This window comes from Martes martes, assembly GCF_963455335.1.
Source record: "Martes martes genome assembly, chromosome: 9".
In the NCBI taxonomy this organism is placed as follows: Eukaryota; Metazoa; Chordata; class Mammalia; order Carnivora; family Mustelidae; genus Martes; species Martes martes.
Genome location: NC_137896.1, coordinates 10,933,903 through 10,953,357, shown reverse-complemented (window position 1 = coordinate 10,953,357; position 19,455 = coordinate 10,933,903). Strand labels below are relative to the sequence as shown.

The window sequence follows — 19,455 nt, the reverse complement described above, 5'->3', positions numbered from 1 at the left end:
TGCCAACAAAGAATCTAAATGAAGCTGCCAAAGAAAATGAGGTTTTCCGTCTTTCAGGGATAAGCTCTCCCAGCCTACCTCTTCTGGCCCAGAGTTGCTTTTCAGTTTGCTGTCATTTAGAGACATGATTGGTCTTTGATGTTAAAGATTCAGAGTTCCTAAGAAATTATCTGTATAGAAGAGGACTATCTGCCCTTTAAAAGCACATTTTCCCCCTTCTATTTTATTGTATTTTCAGGTGAGTCTCCAGACTTTTCTCATTCTTTATAAGAAAGTATCAACATGAAAAAATTTTTAAGAGATTTTATTTATTTATTTGACAGACATTGAGAGAGGGAACACAAGCAGGGGGAGCAGGAGAGGCAGAAGCAGGCTTCCACTGAGGAGGGAGCCCGATGTGGGGCTTGATCCCAGGACCGTGGGATCATGACCTGAACTGAAGGCAGATGCTTAATGACTGAACCATCCCTGCGCCCATCAGCATGAAATTCTAAAGATACTTCCTTGACGCTTCTTCAGAGCTTTTCAGATACTTTTTATACTTACGGAATTCTGTAGCTTAGGCCTTTAAAACATTTTTTTTCTTTTTTTTTGCACAGCCATACAGGAAGAAAAATCCTTTTCATTAACAACTTCAGCTGTTTTTATTATGCTTCATTTTCTTCCAGACCATACATAGGCTTGTACAGATTAGATGACTTTACTTGGTTTGAGTTTATATCATTTTTTGTGTTCTTTCCTTTATACTACTCTTTCCATATATTAAGTTCACATATTTACATTTATTGGTGCTGATTATCTGTGTATTTTGGCCTGAAATTTATAAGGTATAAAAATGATATAATTACACTGCCTACTATCCACTGTTATATGTAGCAAAACAGATGATTTTCTCCCCCACAATCATCCTTCATTTTACAGAGAGGAAAAGTCAGAAGGGGTTAAGTAAGGACTGGAAATTTGCTTTATCCAGTGCCAATACTACTGATAATTAGAAAACCCAGATTTGATTGAATCATTGACTAGGATACACAGAAGTGCTCCCTTGTTATAACCTTCTTAACTATGTGCCTTTTTTTTTTAAGTTTTTTTTTTAAAACTGTGTGCCTTTAGTTTTATTAACTCATTCTTGTTTTGACTAAAAGATTTTAGTTTTTTTAACTCAGTGCTCTTTATGTCAGTGGTGGTTTTGAGTGGAATGTGATGAAAAAAATCACTCAGTTCCTGAGTTATTGACTAAAGGAAATTCAGAGGAAAGCAGATGTAGTAGATATTCTGACTGTACTTAAGTTCTTTAAAAATTTTTTTTTAATTTTTTTTTTTAGACAAAGGGAGAATCCTAGCTGAAACTGTAATAGCTTCGTTCCTTTTTAGACTGTTAAAGTCTAACTAATGCTGACACAGCTTACAGTGTCTCACGGGGAACCCTCCTGAATCTGAGGTGCTTTGATTTTTTTTTTTTAAGAATTATTTTTCTTAAAGATTTTATTTATTTGACAGGTAGAGTCCTCAAATAGGCAGAGAGGCAGGCAGAGAGGCAGGCAGAGAGAGAAGGGGAAGCAGGCTCCCCGCTGAGCAGAGAGCCTGATGCGGGGCTCGATCCCAGGACCCTGGGACCATGACCTGAGAGCCAAAGGCAGAGGCCCAACCCACTGAGCCACCCAGGCACCCCTGAGGAGCTTTGATTTTTTTTTTTTTTTTTTTTTTTTAATTAGAGAAGAAACAGGCACTCATTTGTCGATGTTAGAGTAGCTGTCTTAGAGGCAGAGGCCAAAATTGGTTGTCAAATTGACAAAATGATCATGTGAGACTTGGGATTTTTGAGGCCGTCACGTCCCAAGGAAGAATGCTAGCACTGTCTCTTAGTTCCCGGATGCAGGTCAGAGGTGACAAGGTCTTGGAGCACCTGTTACTTTTTTACTGCCATGAACTAAATGTGTGCTCGGTGTGGAATAATTTCCTCCTTTTTCCTGGAGTCTTGGACTTTCCTAGTTTTATGGTCATCTTCTCTCAGTTGAGCATTTTGTCATCCGTAGGTTGTATATTTTATTCTTAAATCTTCTAGTTACATGGGAGTAGGGAGATAGGCTAAATTTTAAAATAAGAAAGGTTGTTAAATAATTGTATTCTGAAAGCTGGTGTTTGGGCTGATTCCTCGAATTTCCTCTTTCACCACCTAAATGTTCTCCTCTGTGGTAGAAAAAGAAATAACGTTCCTCTGAGAATGTGAGCTACTTTAAAAACAAAACATACAAAACAGGGTTTCCACAGAAAACAGACAGCCCTGAGGTACGGATTCTCATCTTAACCTGCGGGACTCCTTTAAAGTATCTTTGAGGTGTCTGCTATAGACTAGGTAGCAGAATCAAGGATTGGATTTTCAAAATTACCTTATGATAATATAACTTGATTCTATTATTATAGCTGACAAAATATGCTAAAAATATTTTCAAAAAATGATTTGTGGCCCAAAGAGTATTACATAAGTAATTATATTCCTTTTTGCCTCATTATATAGTAGCAGACCTAGCTCCTCGTGAGGATCAGGGTCCATTATCCCTGCTAGTACGGTAGCCTGTTTCTAGACCAGCTGGTCAGTTGGCTCAAGTTGCCCAAAGGGACCGGGCAGCAGCCATTGCAACTCTTTCTATGTGAACCCTGGGGGAAATGTCACCTTCTGGGAGCCAGGACCTTTTGACCCCCTGAGCCTAAAGTTTCAGCCTAAGAAATAGAAATTCCCCAGGTAGGAATCACCACTCCCAAGTGAGTCCCTGAGAGTGATGTTGAGTGGGGCCGCTCCTACTTTTACTGACTCTGTGCTGTCTGTACCCATGTTTACCCTTGGGGATGTACCACCCTATAATGGCCATTGGTGTTTAATTGTGGGTTTTTGTTGTTGTTGTTTTTAAGATTTTTTTTTTTTTTTGAGAGAGCACTTGTGTGCATAAAGCTGGGGAGGAGGGTAGAGGCAGATGGAGAGGGAGAAGCAGACTCCCTGCTGAGCGGGGAGCTCAATGCGATGTGTGCTCAATCCCAGGACCCTGGGATCCCAACTTGAACCAAAGGCAGACGTTTAACTGACTGGGCCACCCAGGCGCCCCTGGCCCTTTCTTCTGGGCCCCGCTCAAAACTGTCAGTGTCCCACAAACCAGTAAATGGGTTGAAGGAGTTTCCTCCAAACCTGGGGGAGGCCTTCCAGGCCTTGTGCTTCTTTCTTGGTGGCAGGAGGTGGAAGGTGCAAGTCTTGTCCTTTGCTTGGAGGCAGTGTCCTGTCATGCACCAGAGCAGTTGACCCCGAACAGCTTCCCAGGTGGGCAGGCCCCTGAAACGTTCTGTCCTCTGAAGCTCTGTGCTTCACCAAGACATCCACTCACCACTTCTTGCTCGTAGCAGAGTAACATGATGCCCACAGTCTAGTGGACCAGTGTGTTGTCCCGGGGAACGTCCATATGGTCTGGGTCCTTTGGGACTAGGTTATGATGGAGAGCAGGAGTTAACATAAGACTTTTGACTTATTTGGGGCTTCTGTGTAATCCGGAAATAGCCTGGGGAGCTCTGTATTCCAGCGGGGAGGTGGGGGCACTTCTGCCAGCCCAGAGGGTCCCCAGGTATCTGGAGGTTCAAGGTGCTCGTGTGCATCTCCCCAAGATAACGCCCCCACGTCTCAGAGTCCCATTTCTTCCTTAGCAGGCCTGGCGGGAGAAGGCATAGATGGACCCCCTTGAGTTCAACTTTCTCGGAAGATCTGCCACTCTTGCAGTTAAGTCCCGTGTCTGATCGTCAGCTCTAGAAGCCCACCAGCTTTGGGAGATGAGGGTCTACTTACATGTTGCCAAGGAGGCCCTCTGACTCTCACCCTTTGCTTTTAAGTTGGTGATTGCCTGAGCTGTTATTTTCTCTTTCCAAACATCACTGGCCCCCAGCAACCACCACACAATCCCACTGTTCTTACTTCCCCCACACCTCTCCAACCTCGCAGATAATGCCTGAGCCACTGCCTCCCACCCAGTGTTCCCACCCCGTCCTCCGCAAGGGAGTCCTAGCAATCTAAGGCAGTCCCAGGGGAGCGACCATCAGGACTTTACCACTCTGCTGGGGTCCTTGTTGCCAGCTGGCTGCTGAGTAATCCCACGGTAGAAGCACGGCACCTTTCGAATTTGCTTCCTGGGACCGCTCCACTCCTGAAACCAGTCGTCCTAAATTGGCTGCTTAAAAGCAGGGTCTGAGACAGGGTTGGGGACAGATAGTTTATGGAGGGGTGCGCTTTACGAATAAATCTGTAAGGAGGGGAGGAAGCCAGACTAGGGGAGGGGAAAGAGCCAAACGCCAGGCCGGATCTCCATTTCAGCCCAGCCTGAGCCTCACTAGGAAGACGCTGGGGCAGGAACCCACGCCGTAGTTGTCCCTCTCTAAAGCCAGGGGGTTGGACTCCGAATGCTGGCTTAGTTAGTCATTGGCTGTGAACTGGTGCAGGATGGGAACAACTTCCTGATAAGGTGCCTCTGGGCAGCCCAGGGCACTTTTCTGGAGTAGGGGACAGCTGTGAGCACTTAGCAGCCAGCATTCTCCACAGCTTACACGGATGGGCCCAGTGAAGGGGAGCTGAGCAGGCCTCGTGCGTGAGAATGAAAAATGCCTGTACCCTTGACCCAGCAGTCCCCCTTTCAGCGGTTTTTGCTCTGGATGCCCCGACCCATGGGGAATCATGTATTCAGATGGGAATGGTAGTGATAGCAAAAGCCTGGGGAAAAAAAAACCAGAGACTCAAATTTTCAGAGTACTCGTCTACCTTTTAAATTTTTTTTTTTTAAGATTTTATTTATTTATTTGACAGACAGAGATCACAAGTAGGCAGAGAGAGAGAGAGAGAGAGAGAGAGGAGGAAGCAGGCTCCCTGCTGAGCAGAGAGCCTGATGCGGGGCTCGATCCCAGGACCCCGAGATCATGACCTGATCCGAAGGCAGAGGCTTAACCCACTGAGCCACCCAGGTGCCCCTTCTACCTTTTAAATTTTGAACCATGTGCATCTGAAATAAAGTTAAAATAATTCACTCTTACACAATTCTGGATCTGCTATTCACTAGGTAAGTGATGCCTTAGTGGTAACCACTAGGTAAGGCATCACTTAGCCTCGGTTTCCTTATCTACAAAATTTCCTTATCTGTAAAATTCAGGTGACAGGGTCTTTACTTCCTAGAATTGCAGATATCGAGCAGGGTAATAACAGAATTCACTCAGTATAATGCCTACCTGCTAAGTTAATCATTAACTGTTAGCTGCTGCTATTAATATTATCATCTCTATTATGGTTTACTGCCTTGCAGGGTAGTTGTGAGAATGAACTAAAATAATGTGTATTTTATACATCAGCACAGTGCCTGGACATAAGGGGGGCATGTGTGTGTGTGTATGTGTTTAACACGTGGCAAATAAATATATATATGTACATATGTATGTGTTTTTTAAGGGAATTAAGATCATGTCCTATATACTATTTGACAACCTGATTATCATCCTTAAGACATCTTAAGCATTTTTCCTGTAATATTAATTATCAGGAACTTCGCACAGTGATGGTGATAGAGCAGCCATGCACCCTGGGACAGAGATGAGGGTTCTCCGGCTGTAACAGCTATGCAGATGGGCTGGGCCAGTGCAGTCTGCCTCTGTCTTAGCATCATGAAGTGGTCAGATGTCCAGTGTCACTTGCTGGCCCTGAGCCATCAGACAGGCCAGTTCAACTCTCTGAGCCTTTCTGCCTGAAGCATTCTCTTGAGGATTAGAAATAATTTAAAGTGACAAATCCCAGGAGAAGGGGCTCAACAAATAATTATTAATTGCTGGTGGTGTCCATAATGAGGTGTGTGCACCAAGATCCACTGAGGGCAGAAGAAAATGTGAGAACTTGAGTTTCTATTTTTTTTTTTTAAAGAATTTTTTCTATTTATTTATTTTTAATCTTACTCTTTTACAATCTCTATTGTGTGTGTACATTTTCAAATATATTAATACAGTAGCACTGTTTTTTAATAAGAGATAAAAATTTATAACTCGAGGGGCGCCTGGGTGGCTCAGTGGGTTAAAGCCTCTGCCTTCAGCTCAGGTCATGATCCCAGGGTCCTGGGATCGAGCCCCACATCGGGCTCTCTGCTCAGCAGGGAGCCTGCTTCCTCCTCTCTCTGCCTGCCTCTCTGCCTACTTGTGATCTCTGTCTGTCAAATAAATAAATAAATAAATCTTAAAAAAAATTTATAACTCGAGAGTACATGCTTATATTCTTTTTATTGGTAAGAATGTACAAAATTGTATTTAAGTCATTATTTCCATCTGCTGGCTAGTTGTGTAGTGTGAACTCCTCCTGTAGAGTAGATCGATTTGACCTAAATTGGAACCTTAGTCTCAGAAGGGAAAGCAGTAGTTTCCAATCTCACACTGCACCATAGTTTATTTAGTCTTAGGACATCTAGAAAGGGTTGTTCAAGTAAGGTAACAGTAGTGATAATAACATCACATCATAGTTTACAGAGCTTTCTAGTGCCTCATAAATAATAATATAGAAACAAGCTTAGGGAATAGAATAATTATGATTATGATCAATAGATATAATAATAGTTAATTATGAATGATTTCAAATGCAGCTGCTTCATATGTAATTACAAAAGCATTAACCATGGTATTATACATTTACAAGGGAAAGAGAAAGTTGAGGTTTTAGTAGAGCAGGAAAGCGCTAGCTTTAAAAATGAAATCTGAAACCATGAAAAGAGGTTCAACTTCCCTAGTAATCAGGAACGATTACTGAATGCAGATGAACTGCAAATGCAAAGTGAAACAAAGTACAACTGGTTGCCCATCATATGGGGCAGAAATGTTAGTCTGATGATTATGCAGGGTTAGTGAGGATGTGGGAGTGCTCTGGGGCAGCGGTATAAATTGGTACAGCCATTTCGGAGGACAGTTTGGCAGCATTCTCAAGAGATAAAAATGTTCATGCCATTCACTCTCTCTGGATGTACCCTCGGGAAACACTCTTACACAAAGAGGCGTGAACCAGCATGTTCATTGCAGGACCGCTGTTAACAGCAAACGGTTGGAGACAGCTGCAAATGGTTAAAAAAAAATTGTGGCTTTTTAAAAAATTAAAGTATAATTCACATACTGTGTACAATTCAGTGCTTTTCAGTATATTCACAGGACTGTGCAGCATCACCATTATCTAATTACAGAACATTTTCATCACTGCAAAAAGAAACCCTCTACCTATTAGCAGTCACTCCCCATTTCCCTCCTTCCCCCCTCCCTTGGCAACCACCAACCTACTTCCCGTCTCTGTAGACCTGCCCATTCCATACATTTTGTATAAATGGAATTGTATAGTCTGAGGCCTTTTTTTTTTTAAGATAACAGATTTATTGAGATATAATTCACATATGATACAAGTTACCCATTTTAAATGTGATACAAGTTACCCATTTTAAATTTTAAATTCAGTGGGTTTTAGTACACTCACAGAGTTGTACAACTATCATAACAATCAATTTTAGAAAACTTTCATCACCCCAAAAAGGACCCCCATTCCCTTTAGGGGGATCACCCCTAAACCCCTCCTCCCCAGTCTGAGGCAATCATTTCTCTCTATATAGACTTGCCCTTTCTGCATGTTTCGTACAAATGGATCACAAAATATGTGTCCTTTGTTCCTGGCTCCATTCACTTAGCACATTTTCAAGATTCATCCACGCTGTAGCGTGGGTTAGTGTCCCGTTTTAATTGCCAGATAATATTCCGTTGTGTGAATATACGTTTTGTTTCTCCATTCATCAGTTGATGAACATTTGCATTGCTCCCACCTTTGGACCACTGGGAACAATGCTGCTAATGAACATCCATGTACAAATTTCTGTTACGAGCGTTTGTTTTCTGTGCCCTTGGGTGGAGTTGCTGGATCACGTGGTAACTCTGTTTTACTTTTTCAGGAACTGCCAAACTGTTTTCAGCGACCGCACCATTTTACCTTCCCACCAGCAAAGTATGAATGAGAGCTCCTGTTTCTCTGTACCGTTGCCAGCGCTTGCTTTCCTGTCTTTTTATTTTAGCCATCCGAGGGAGTGTGAAGAGCTCTCTCATTGGGGTTTTGATTTGCAGTCCCCTAATGATGTTAAGCATTTTTGCATGTGCTTGTTGGCCATTTGTATATCTTCTTTGGAGAAATATCTGTTCAATGTGTGGCTTTTTTATGCTGTGCTGCGGAGCTGTCCAGAGGAATGAGGGAGATCTATATGTAATAATCCCTGAGTGCGTCTCCCAACATTTTAACACTGAGCAAAATAGCAAGTAGTAGAATGATGGATTACAGTACTGTAAATTTTATATAAATACACACACTCAGGACTGTGTGGTTAAGTATGAACATGTAAGAGGATAGAGAATGATCTGGTAGAATATTTCCCAAACTTCAAGACAGTTGGTCATCTGGGGGCAGGAAGAGAAAGAACTAAGCGGGGAGTGGGATCTCATCAAAAGGGATTTTTGCCTTATTTATGACATTTTGCAAAGTATTCATGAACTGTTTGGTTAATAAAAAATTGTATTGGGGCGCCTGGGTGCCCCACTGGGAGGCTCAGTGGGTTAAGCCTCTGCCTTCAGCTCAGGTCATGATCTCAGGGTACTGGGGTAGAGCCCCGCATTGGGCTCTCCACTCGGTGGGGAGCCTGCTTCCCCACCTGTCTCTCTGCCTGCCTCTCTGCCTACTTGTGACCTGTGTCTGTCAAATAAATAAATAAATCTTAAAAAATTAAAAAAAATAAAAAATTGTATTAAAAAGCCCTTAAAATGTATACACCATTTGAAACTATAAGAAAAAGGAAACAACTGCGGAGCCCTGTCTGGAGAGGTTAGAATCAGTGCTTTCATGCCACCTGGCAATAGACAACTTCGGTTCCGAAAATAGGTTCATTGACGCCATTTACAGCCCAGATCTATTTTGTCTTGGTCTCTTTTTCAAAGTAATTTTATCATTGTTTTACTAATATGTAACAATTCAAATGGCATAGAGGTTTATAAAGTTAAACTTATCCACTCTCTTCACCTGAAACCCCTCCCCCACAGCAGTGAGTATTCGAGCACTTTTCCTGATAAACTTCTCCGTTCTAGTATTGTCTCCTGGCACCAGCCAACAAAGTGTATTTCATCGGCTTTCTGGCTCTCCGTTGTTGATAAGGAGAGAAGCTCCTTCCTCTGTAGGGGGGCGGAAGTCTTTGTCTTTAAGCATCTAGGACCCTGGTCTACAGGCTTGCTTTGTATCACCCCCTACCAGAGATTGTGATTCCGTGGTCTGGAGGGCTGCTCCGGTGTCTTTATTTTATAAAAAGCTCCCATGGTGATCTGATGAGTCAACTGGGTTAGAAATCATTTATCTAGGGGCGCCTGGGTGGCTCAGTGGGTTAAAGCCTCTGCCTTCAGCTCAGGTCATGATCCCAGGGGCCTGGGATCGAGCCCCGCATCGGGCTCTCTGCTCAGCGGGGAGCCTGCTTCCTCCTCTCTCTGCCTGCCTCTCTGCCTACTTGTGATCTCTGTCTGTCAAATATATAAATAAAATCTTAAAAAAAAAAAAAAAAAAAAAAGAAATCATTTATCTAGGGAATAACAGAGCCATCATAAACTGTCTCCATGATGCTTCTTTGAGAATTATTTTGGGTAGGTTCTTTACGAGAGAGTAATGAGCCTGTCAGCCTTAAGGAAACATGCCTGAACTTAGATGGTCTGTTTTGTTCCAGGAATTTCACAGAATTTTTACTTTAGGTTATTTTTAGCATGGAGGTTTTATCTCTAACTGAATACTCCGCATAGAGCTGCCATCTGAATCTAAGAAAGTGATCTTGGATTCTTTTTTTGAAAACGGTGGGATGATGCAGTATAGGGCAAACTTAGCACCTGAGCTTTCTGTCTGCTCACACTAAAGATGGGTGGATGTAGCAAAACCCACAGGTGTTAAGTCTTCTGTGCCCAGCAGACTATCCTGGGGTCTTGTTTTGTCAAGCTTTTGTTCCCCAGCCACACACCCACCCACTGTTGTTGAACTTCATTATAGCATGTTGCCTGAGATGCGACTCAGAACTTCACATTGATTTCCATTCTTAGGTTTTCAGACATAAAACTTGCAGAAATCCATAGAAGCTATATAAAGACATATTAGTTTCTCTGGAATAATAAACAGTAATCTTCCTCATATCTCAGATTATGTTCAACTTTGTATTTTCTCTTCTAGGTATTCTCATGGGAGCAGTTATAAAAATTATAGAGTTCAAAAAATTGGCAAATTGGAAGGTACGTTTGCCCAACTATTGATTTTTGAACATAACTTACAATTTTTATTGATTGTTCTTCATTTTAGAACACTGATGGTTAGTTATGGCGGCTTATCATTACTTGACTATGAGTGAAGTTTATATTGTCCCATTAATTTTTTAACATTCTGCTGGTTTAGGGTTCAGAGCTTTACATCTGACTTTTTGGAAAAAGCGTTAAGTCTCACACTGTTTCAAGTTAACAGGGGAGAACTGGGCGTCGTGTTTTGTTATTTATTTGCATGTGTATAATCTTAGAATAACCTGCTGCTGTCTGGGGGGAAAGTCTCTAATTAGCATTAAACATCATTCAGTGGTGATTCTTGATGACAGCTAAAGATAAAACGGATTTGTCCGGCACCGTGGAACTTACAGAATGCTTTCTTACAGCGTAGCTGATGTCCTCATGACAACCACGTGAGGTAGACTGACCACATACTATCATCACTGTGTTTTTACAGATGAAGAAGGTGACCACAGAGAGCTTGAGACATGTCCAACATCACAGAGCTAGAAAGTGGCTGAGTTGAGCCTTAGGGTCGGATGCACTGGCCCTGTGCTGTATTCGCTCCACCGTACCATGCTGACCTCAGTGTGTGGGCATTCATACCCTCGTGTTCACACAGTAGTCCACACATAAGCATCATCTTGTGGCATAAGAACTAATTGAAACTCGAATTTCAACTTAAATTTGTACATCCATATTGAATACAGAGATTTAAAAAGTGTGTAACAAAATTGATTGTGTGGGGGGCAATAAGGTTCATTTCAAAATATTAAAGAATATTTTGTCGCTAAAATTTAGCACATTCAAACCCTGCTTGTTTTGATTCAGCTCCTAGGTGCTAGGATTAATTTACCTATGAAACTATAGAGTGTAAAACTTGCAAATCAGGGGCACCTGGGTGGCTCAGTGGGTTAAAGCCTCTGCCTTTGGCTCAGGTCATGATCCTGGGGTCCTGGGATCGAGCCCCACATCGGGCTCTCTGCTCCGAGCCTTCCTCCTGTTTCTTTGCCTGCCTCTCTGCCTACTTGTGATCTCTGTCTGTCCAATAAATAAATAAAAATTATAAAAAAAAAAAAGAAACTTGCAAAACAAGCCACGTAGTTTGACCTACAACACAATTTGAACTGTTATAATTAGTATTCAGGAAATATTGTATGTATTGAGTGGAATCACAAAATACACGTTGAGCTCCTCCTATGATAGAGTTCCCCTCCGCTGGGGAAGGGACTGGGCGGGCCCCACCTGCGCACACTGTGAATGATCTCTGTGCCCTACTACAACTGGTTGAATTTCAGCACCCTCACAGTAGCTAGTTGGAGGACAGAGGACACAGGCTGTAACCCTTTCTCTGCTCCTGCCTACAGCCTGATGTGTAGATCCAGCCTGCTAACACATCTTGTTTGACTTAAAATTAATTGCTCAAAATTGAAACTGATTTTAAACAATTAAAAATTGGTTTATTTTAAAATATTATCAATCTGTATAAAATGCTGGAGATGTCACATAAAAACCTGAACTTCTAGCTTCCCTTAAAGAAGCAGAAACTCTGAACATCAGGCCCTGAGATCCAGCAGCTGCTCTGGGGGAATACTGTGTGGCCTGGGGAGCCTGAGTTGGTGACCCCTGTTCTGAGCAGTGGGGGCAGGGGGAGGAGAGGGGAGATTGTCCTTCACATTGAGTTTTGAATGCTTCAGTTTTGTTGAATTTATTTTTCAGTGGATGTTACTTTCCAAGTTAAATAATAGTAGTATATTTAATGGTACAGGCAAGTGAAGCAGAGTTGGGCGGTGAATGTGATTAAGTGCCAGAGAGCTCTCCAGGCCATCTGGGCTCGAGCTCAGAGAAGGGAGAGGTGTCTAGGCTGGGATAGTTGGGCCACGCTTCCCGGAGGAACAGGTTGTCTGTGGAAAGCCGAACCAGGAAGCAGGATACCTGTTTGGAAACCCAGTGCTGGGGGAAGCAAGGAGAGATCAGAAAATCAAGGAGCCTGGTGTTCTGTCTGTGCAGTTCTGCTGCCAGACTGTCCTGTTGGGCTTGCCTTCCGCCTGTATTATCAAATACTTACATATTTATTGCTTGAGGCAACTTTGTTTTTTATGTTTATTTATTTATTTTAAAGATTTTATTTATGTATTTGACAGAGATCACAAGTAGGCAGAGAAGCAGGCAGAGAGAGAGGAGGAAGCAGGCTCCCCACTGAGCAGAGAGCCCGATGTGGGGCTTGATCCCAGGACCCTGGGATCATGACCTGAGCTGAAGGCAGAGGCTTTAACCCACTGAGCCACCCAGGCGCCCCTATGTATATTTATTTTTTGTTGCAGTTTTTTTTAAGGCTTTTGTTATAAAACATATATAACATAAAATGTATTGTTTTAGCTATTTTTAGGTGTACATTTCAGTGGCTAAATACATGCACAATGTTGTACAGTCATCACATTATTTCCGGAACTATTTTATCATCCCAGATAGAAACTACCTAGTAAATAACTCCCCAGTCCCCCTCCCCACAGTCTGTTCTACTTTCTGGGTTGTTTTTTTTTTTCCCCCAGTATTTTCTATTTTTTTAGTCACCCCCTAGTCTACTTTCTGTCTTTATGAATTTACCTATTTTATGATTCCACTTTATGTAAGTAGAATCATACAACATTTGTCCTTTTGTGTCTGGTTTATTTTACTCAGCGTGATGTTTTTAAGGTTCATTCATACCGTAGCATGTGTCAGAATTTCCTTCCTTTTTGTGGCTGAATAATACTCTTTTGTAGGTATATACCGCACTTTGTTTATCCCCTCATTTGTTAATGGACCGTAGGGGTGTTTCTACCCTTTGGCTGTTGTAGACAATGCTGCTGTTAACACTGGTTTACTATAGATGTTTATTTTAAAGGAGACATTTTAATAATGGGTTATAATACTGTAGGAAACCAATACTGTTTTTATAAATAAATATGATAAAAACAGAGTAGTACAGAGGCCTCCTGAAGCCTCTGAGGTCAGGCTTGTTCTGTTGAAAAGCGAGATCAAGCACATTTGGAGAGAGGCTTTCCATGCCCTAACACCAACCTGCAGTGTCTTTGAATCAAAAGGGACTGACTTGCTCAACCTGGGAGGTCAGTGGCATGTGACATACACTGCTCAAGTAACATCTAAAATCATCTCATACCATTTTGGGGATGATGTTGCCAAAAGGAACCTAGGATCTTTCTGTAACAGAACACTAGGTACTCACTAGAAGGTGGGATATGCATTTCCTGTGGCTGCCGCAGCAAATTACCCAAACTGGGGGGCTTAAGACCACAGGGATTATTCTTCCATAGTTCTGGAGGCCAGAAATCTGAAATCGAGGTGTTGGCAGAGCCATGTTTCCTCTGGGGAGCAAGTCCAGGGGATTTGAGAAGAATCCGTCATTGGCCTTTACTGCTTCTGGTGGTCCCAAGTGTTGCTTGGCTGGGGCAGTGTAACCCCTTTCTCCTCTCTGTCCTCACATGTCCTCCTCCTCTCTGTGTGTCCTTTCCTGTCTCTTGTAAGGACACTGTCATTGGGTTAGGGCCCACCCTAACTTAGTATGATCTCATCTGGATTCTTCCCTTAATTAGATCTGCAAAGACCTTCAAAGAAGGTCACACCTGGGGTTCCAAGTGGACGTGAATTAAGCCTGGAGGACACTGGGCAACCCACTGCAGGAGGGTTCTCTTCTTCCTCAGGGCAGGGCTGGGGGTTCGTTTCTGAAACTCCAAAATAATCTATGCAGCGCCCCTACTACACAGGTCGTGAGAATAGGTTGCCCCACAAAACAGAGATCGGCCCATTTCTTTTCACATGGTCCTGGTATGAGTCATGAGCTTGTTGCACGGGCAGTTATTTTAAGACTTAATAAGGCATTTTCAGAAGTCATTTGCTTTCTATTTTGAGCCTTTGAATGTTATTTTAGTCTTTATGGTAACAGCTGTACATTTGTAAGAATACACTTAGCCATTCTTTTGATTAGGGATTTTGACAGGAAGTCTGACTGTCAAGACAGATAAGACGTGACAGACAAGACATGAAAACTTTCATATAAGAAAAGGCCGAATTTTGCACTGTTAAGTAGGTTTTGTATTATATGTGTCATTTTGAACTTGAGGACCAATATGAATTTTCCCTCCAATACACCAGCAATTAGAGATATTAATATAGAAAATGAAATAATATTATGTTACCCCTCCAAAGACGGCCATATTCTAGAAATACCTTTCCTAATGGTACTTAATACTTGAATCTGAAAGCATGGCGAGGGGCCTGCTTGGTAGCCATGGCCCAAATCACAAGGGCATCAGATGGAGACTGTTTCATCACAGTCCCAGATTTAGGAAAATGGCACAGTTGTCTGTGACAGGCAGAGAAAAGGCAGGACTGTTTTAAACATGGATAGCGTCTACTCTTCCTCCAAGTGGATTTTTTTAGGGCTTACTGGTACCTTTTTCCCAGAGAATTTCAATTTGTGGACTTATTTTTGGAAGTGTTCTGTTTTAATTGAAATGTTTTCTGTATTAAAATTAACTTTCTTTCCTTAGTAAAGAATGAAAATCAGGGGCCCCTGGGTGCTTAGTCGGTTAGTCGTCCAACTCTTGATTTCATCTCGGATCCTGAGATTAAGGCCCATGTCGGGCTCTGTGCTGGGTGTGGAGCCTGCTTAAGATTCTCTTTCTCGGGGCGCCTGGGTGGCTCGGGTCATGATACCGGGTCCTGGGATTGAGCCCCACGTCGGGCTCTCTGCTCAGCAGGGAGCCTGCTTCCTCCTCTCTCTCTCTGCCTGCCTCTCTGCCTATTTGTGATCTCTGTCTGTCAAATAAATAAATAAATCTTAAAAAAAAAAAAAAGATTCTCTTTCTCCCTCTCCCTCTACCCCTCCCCCATCCCCTTCTATAAAAATACTAAAAAAAAAACAAGAATGAAGAGCATATACTGTGTGTTTGGAAGCAGTTCATATGCTGGTCACCTTTTAAAATCACTTGTCCTACATTTTTTAATGCAAGTTTTATTGTGTTTTTTCGTTTCTTCTTCTGCTTGGTTTTATCATCAGGTAATCTTAAACATTGGGTGTTTCCACTGGGCTTAAGAGGACAATTACTTTCGCTCTTCACTGGTGGATTTATATTTCCTAACTACACAGATTCCATCCTTCTGAAAAATATCTATTTTATATTTATAGGAAGAAGAAATGTTTCGTCCAAATATGTTTTTCCTTCTCTTGCTTCCTCCTATTATATTTGAGTCAGGATATTCGTTACACAAGGTAAGACTCAGGCCTGCGTCGGTGCTTTTGGTCTAGCTGGCTGCTAGTAAGGCGGCCTCCCGAAAAGCTTGGGTGTTGACCTCGCAGTGCAGGATCTGTGCCCACACCCCAGGGTACATGGTAGAAGCTGGACTGCACCGCCTGACTTAGGGAGAGGAGCAGATATATCTGGTCCGTGGGGTGCTGTAATGGTCGCAGGTGGTGTGGTTTCTTAACTAGTGTTTTCCGTAGAGGGTTACCTTGCCTAGCAAGTGATGGCCACAGTGATTTTAAATGGTGTACGGACAGACGATCCGTTGATTCCTCTGGTCAGACACAGACTGACACATGTAGGAGCACAGACTGTCCCGGGACAGCAGAGACATGTGCCTCAGGCCTTTTGATTCTCTCAGCTCACTGTGTCGGGCCTTTCTCCTTCCTTAGGCTTCTGCCTCCTTCGGTGGGTCCCCTCTCAGTGTCTTGCCCTGGGCCTCAGCTCCCAGCTGATAGCCCCTCACCCCCGGTCTCCCTTTCTTCCTGCCCTCTCCGTGGCCCAGCTTCTGCTTACCAGAGTGGAGCCTCATCCTTGTTCCCCAGTCATCCAACTCCTTCTGGCCCATTACCTAGTCCCAGAGTTATCCGGCCTATTCGTGGCTCCTCGGCCTGGAGAGCGGCCTCAGCAGCCCCTGCCCATTTCCCTGCTTTGCCCCAGCATTTCTGGTCTCTGTCCTCCAGTTTCCAGTGGAACCCCTTCTGCCTGGGCGGGAGCTTCTAACTTTCAAGCCAGTTTGTATATATGTGTGTGTGTGTTGGGGATAAGGGGGTTGGGGATGTCTTTTTCTTGTCTGTGAGTTTTCTTTAAGTGTATTTAAGTTTTCAAATAAAAAGGTGGAGCACCTGGGTGGCTCAGATGGTTGAGTGTCTGCCTTTAGCCCGGGTCATGCTCTCTAGGTCCTGGGATTGAGCCCCATGTCAGGCTCCCAGCTCAGCGGGGAGTCTCCTTCTCCCTCTCCCTCTGCTTCTCCCCCTGCTTATACTGTCTGTCTGTTTCTTTCTCAAATAAATAACCTTTAAAAAATAAAATAAAAAGGTGATTCAACTTAAAATATTAGTAATAATCAGTTATTTTGTGACTGTGATTAGAAACTGTGAAGGTTGGAAGGTTTGGCCTAGCCTCAGAGAGAGGAAAGAGCCTGGACTTTCAGAGAGATGTAGGTCTAATCCTGTACTGCCCCCTACAGGTGTCTTTTGGATAAATTCAAGATTTAAAACAAAACAACAAAAACCTGAAAATTGGTTGTTTGAAGGTTTGCACTAGATGAAAGGATCTTTGTAAAGCATCACCCACCACAGTAATAATTGGTGGTGCTTCTTGTTACTAACATGATCTATTATTAATGTGACCAGTGTTGTTGTTGTTTTTTTTAAGATTTTTATTTATTTATTTGACAGAGAGAGAGATCACAAGTAGGCAGAGGCAGGCAGAGGGAGAGGAGGAAGCAGGCTCCCTGCTGAGCAGAGAGCCCAATTCAGGGCTCCATCCCAGGACCCTGAGACCATGACCTGAGCTGAAGGCAGAGGTTTTAACCCACTAAGCCACCCAGGCGCCCCATCAGGCTCTCTGCCCAACACCCAGTGCCCAACACCCAGTGTTGTTTTTAATAGCTTATTGAACTTGAGAGTTAAATTTGTCATGAGAGTTTTGGTTAAAACATACTAGTTAAGTCTTTAATTTTCCACCTGGATACTAAAGCATAAATATTCTAAAATGTTCAGTTCAGATTTTTTTTAAGCTGTTATTTTATTGTGGCTCTATTCAAAGAAAAAGTCAATATGAAGTTTAATGTAAAAAAAAAATCCCAAATCTTATAAATTATTACTGACCTCAGATAATTTTATATTATTTTTATTAACATATAATGTATTATTTGGCACAGGGTACAGGTCTGTGAATCGTCAGGCTTACTTCATAGCACTCGCCATATGACATACCCTCCCCAATGTCCATAACCCAACCGCCCTCTCCAAACCCCGCCTCCCCCAGCAACCCTCAGTATGTTTTGTGAGATTAAGAGTCTCTTATGGTTTCTGACCTCAGATAATTTAAAAAGAAACAAGCAAGAAGGAATTAAAAGTCAATGTCTAACTCTTTCATTTTATAAACAAATATTAAATTATAAGCAGATTGAGGAAATATTTCAGAACAATGCTGAGGAAATTGATTTGGTTTTTACTTAAAAATATGACACTTTGGGGGCACCTGGGTGGCTCAGTCATTAAGCATTTGCCTTCGACTCAGGTCATGATTCCAGGGTCCTGGAATCAAGCCCTGAATCAGGCTCACTGCTCAGCGGGAAGCCTGCTTCTCCCTCTCCCACTCCCCCTGCTTGTGTTCCCTCTCTCACTGTGTCTCTCTCTGTCAAATAAATCTTTTTTTAAAAATGACACTTTGGTTATTGCATTAGAGCATATAAAATTTTTATTTTCTAAGTTTTTGGAGGGAAGAGAGAAACTTGTTCCAAAATTTGAGGAAAATAATAGTTTCTTAGAAAAACGTATGTTTTAAGATGGCTTTCCAGCAGAAAATGGGACAATTTATGTGAAAGGGACTAATGTGAGTTAGAAATGTGAATGCAGAGACTTCTGTCCACTTCTTATCCTCCCTAGAGAAGATAGGAAGTCAACTCGAATGTCTTTAATATTGCTATATTTGCTGATAAAAATTTGGACTTGGAATAAAAATTTCAGTAAGATTACCGTCAGTTAATATGCATTAGATAGGTGACTGTTGGTTCTTTGAAATTATTAATATAATATAAAGAATAGGCCATTAGTTATGTCAAAGAGAAACAGATAAATTTGCTTTATGTAAGAAAGGGAAGTTCTTGAATGTGGTAACTTGAATTGGGGTAAATTTTCAACATTCGGATTAATATTAACCAACTCCATAAATTATATCAGCATTAGATTCCTATAAACAGATCAAGACTTAATTTAATCTATTTTTAACAACAAAATAAATCAACTCCTTACAAAGAAGAGCTCAGAGATGAAAGCCTTTAGTTTAGAAAAAAACAAGTCATTGTGTTTGCCCTGTGTTATTTTAAAGTTCTTTGTGTGTGGAAGATTGATATACCAAACAAAGTAATTGAATGTCAGATTATGGTAGGCCAAATCAGATTGCACAAATGAAACAAAGTAGCCTCCTGAAGGAGATGGGCTTGTTGGGGCCGTCCCTGTTGAGCTGAGAACACTCTTTTGAAGAGAGCTTTAAAACAGCACTTTCTGGGGTGCCTGGGTGCCTCAGTCATTAAGCGTCTGCCTTCGGCTCAAGTCATGATCCCAGAGTCCTGGGATCGAGCCCTACGTTGGTCGGCCCGCTTCGCAGGAAGCCTGCTTCTTACTCTCCCACTCTCCCTGCTTGTGGTTCCCTCTCTCGCTGTCTCTCTTGCTCTCTCTGTCAAATAAATAATCTTAAAAAAAAAAAAAAAAATAGCACTTCCTGTGGCTCCTGACCAGCCCAGTGGAAAGAGCATCTGACTCTTGGGTTTGGCTTGGGTCATGATTTGGGGTCATGAGAGTTCAAGCCCTGTGTCTGGCTTCATGCTTAGTGCAGAGTCTGTTTGAGTCTCTCTCCCTCTCCCTCTGCCCCTCCCCCTGCTTTTGCCTGCCCGCCATCTCTCTCTCTCTCAAATAAATAAATGAATCTGTAATAAGGTAAGATAGCGGTTCTGGGGATATCTGGCCGTCAGTAGAGCATGCGACTCTTGTTCTCAGGTTCGTGAGTTTGAGCCCTGTGTTGGGTGTAGAGATTACTAAAAATAAATAAACTTTAAAAAATATGTATACCC

General features: G+C 42.4%; 1 protein-coding gene across 2 annotated transcripts in view; it reads left to right on the top strand.

The window, feature by feature from the left end:
• The window catches only part of SLC9A8 (solute carrier family 9 member A8), a 63,824-nt gene that overhangs the window by 10,118 nt on the left and 34,251 nt on the right, over positions 1-19,455 (top strand). For both annotated transcript variants that reach the window (XM_080812969.1, XM_080812968.1), the window contains 2 exons: positions 10,268-10,326; positions 15,542-15,625. In XM_080812969.1, coding sequence (XP_080669095.1) covers positions 10,268-10,326; positions 15,542-15,625 — 143 coding nt within the window. The remainder of the gene's footprint in view (positions 1-10,267; positions 10,327-15,541; positions 15,626-19,455) is intronic.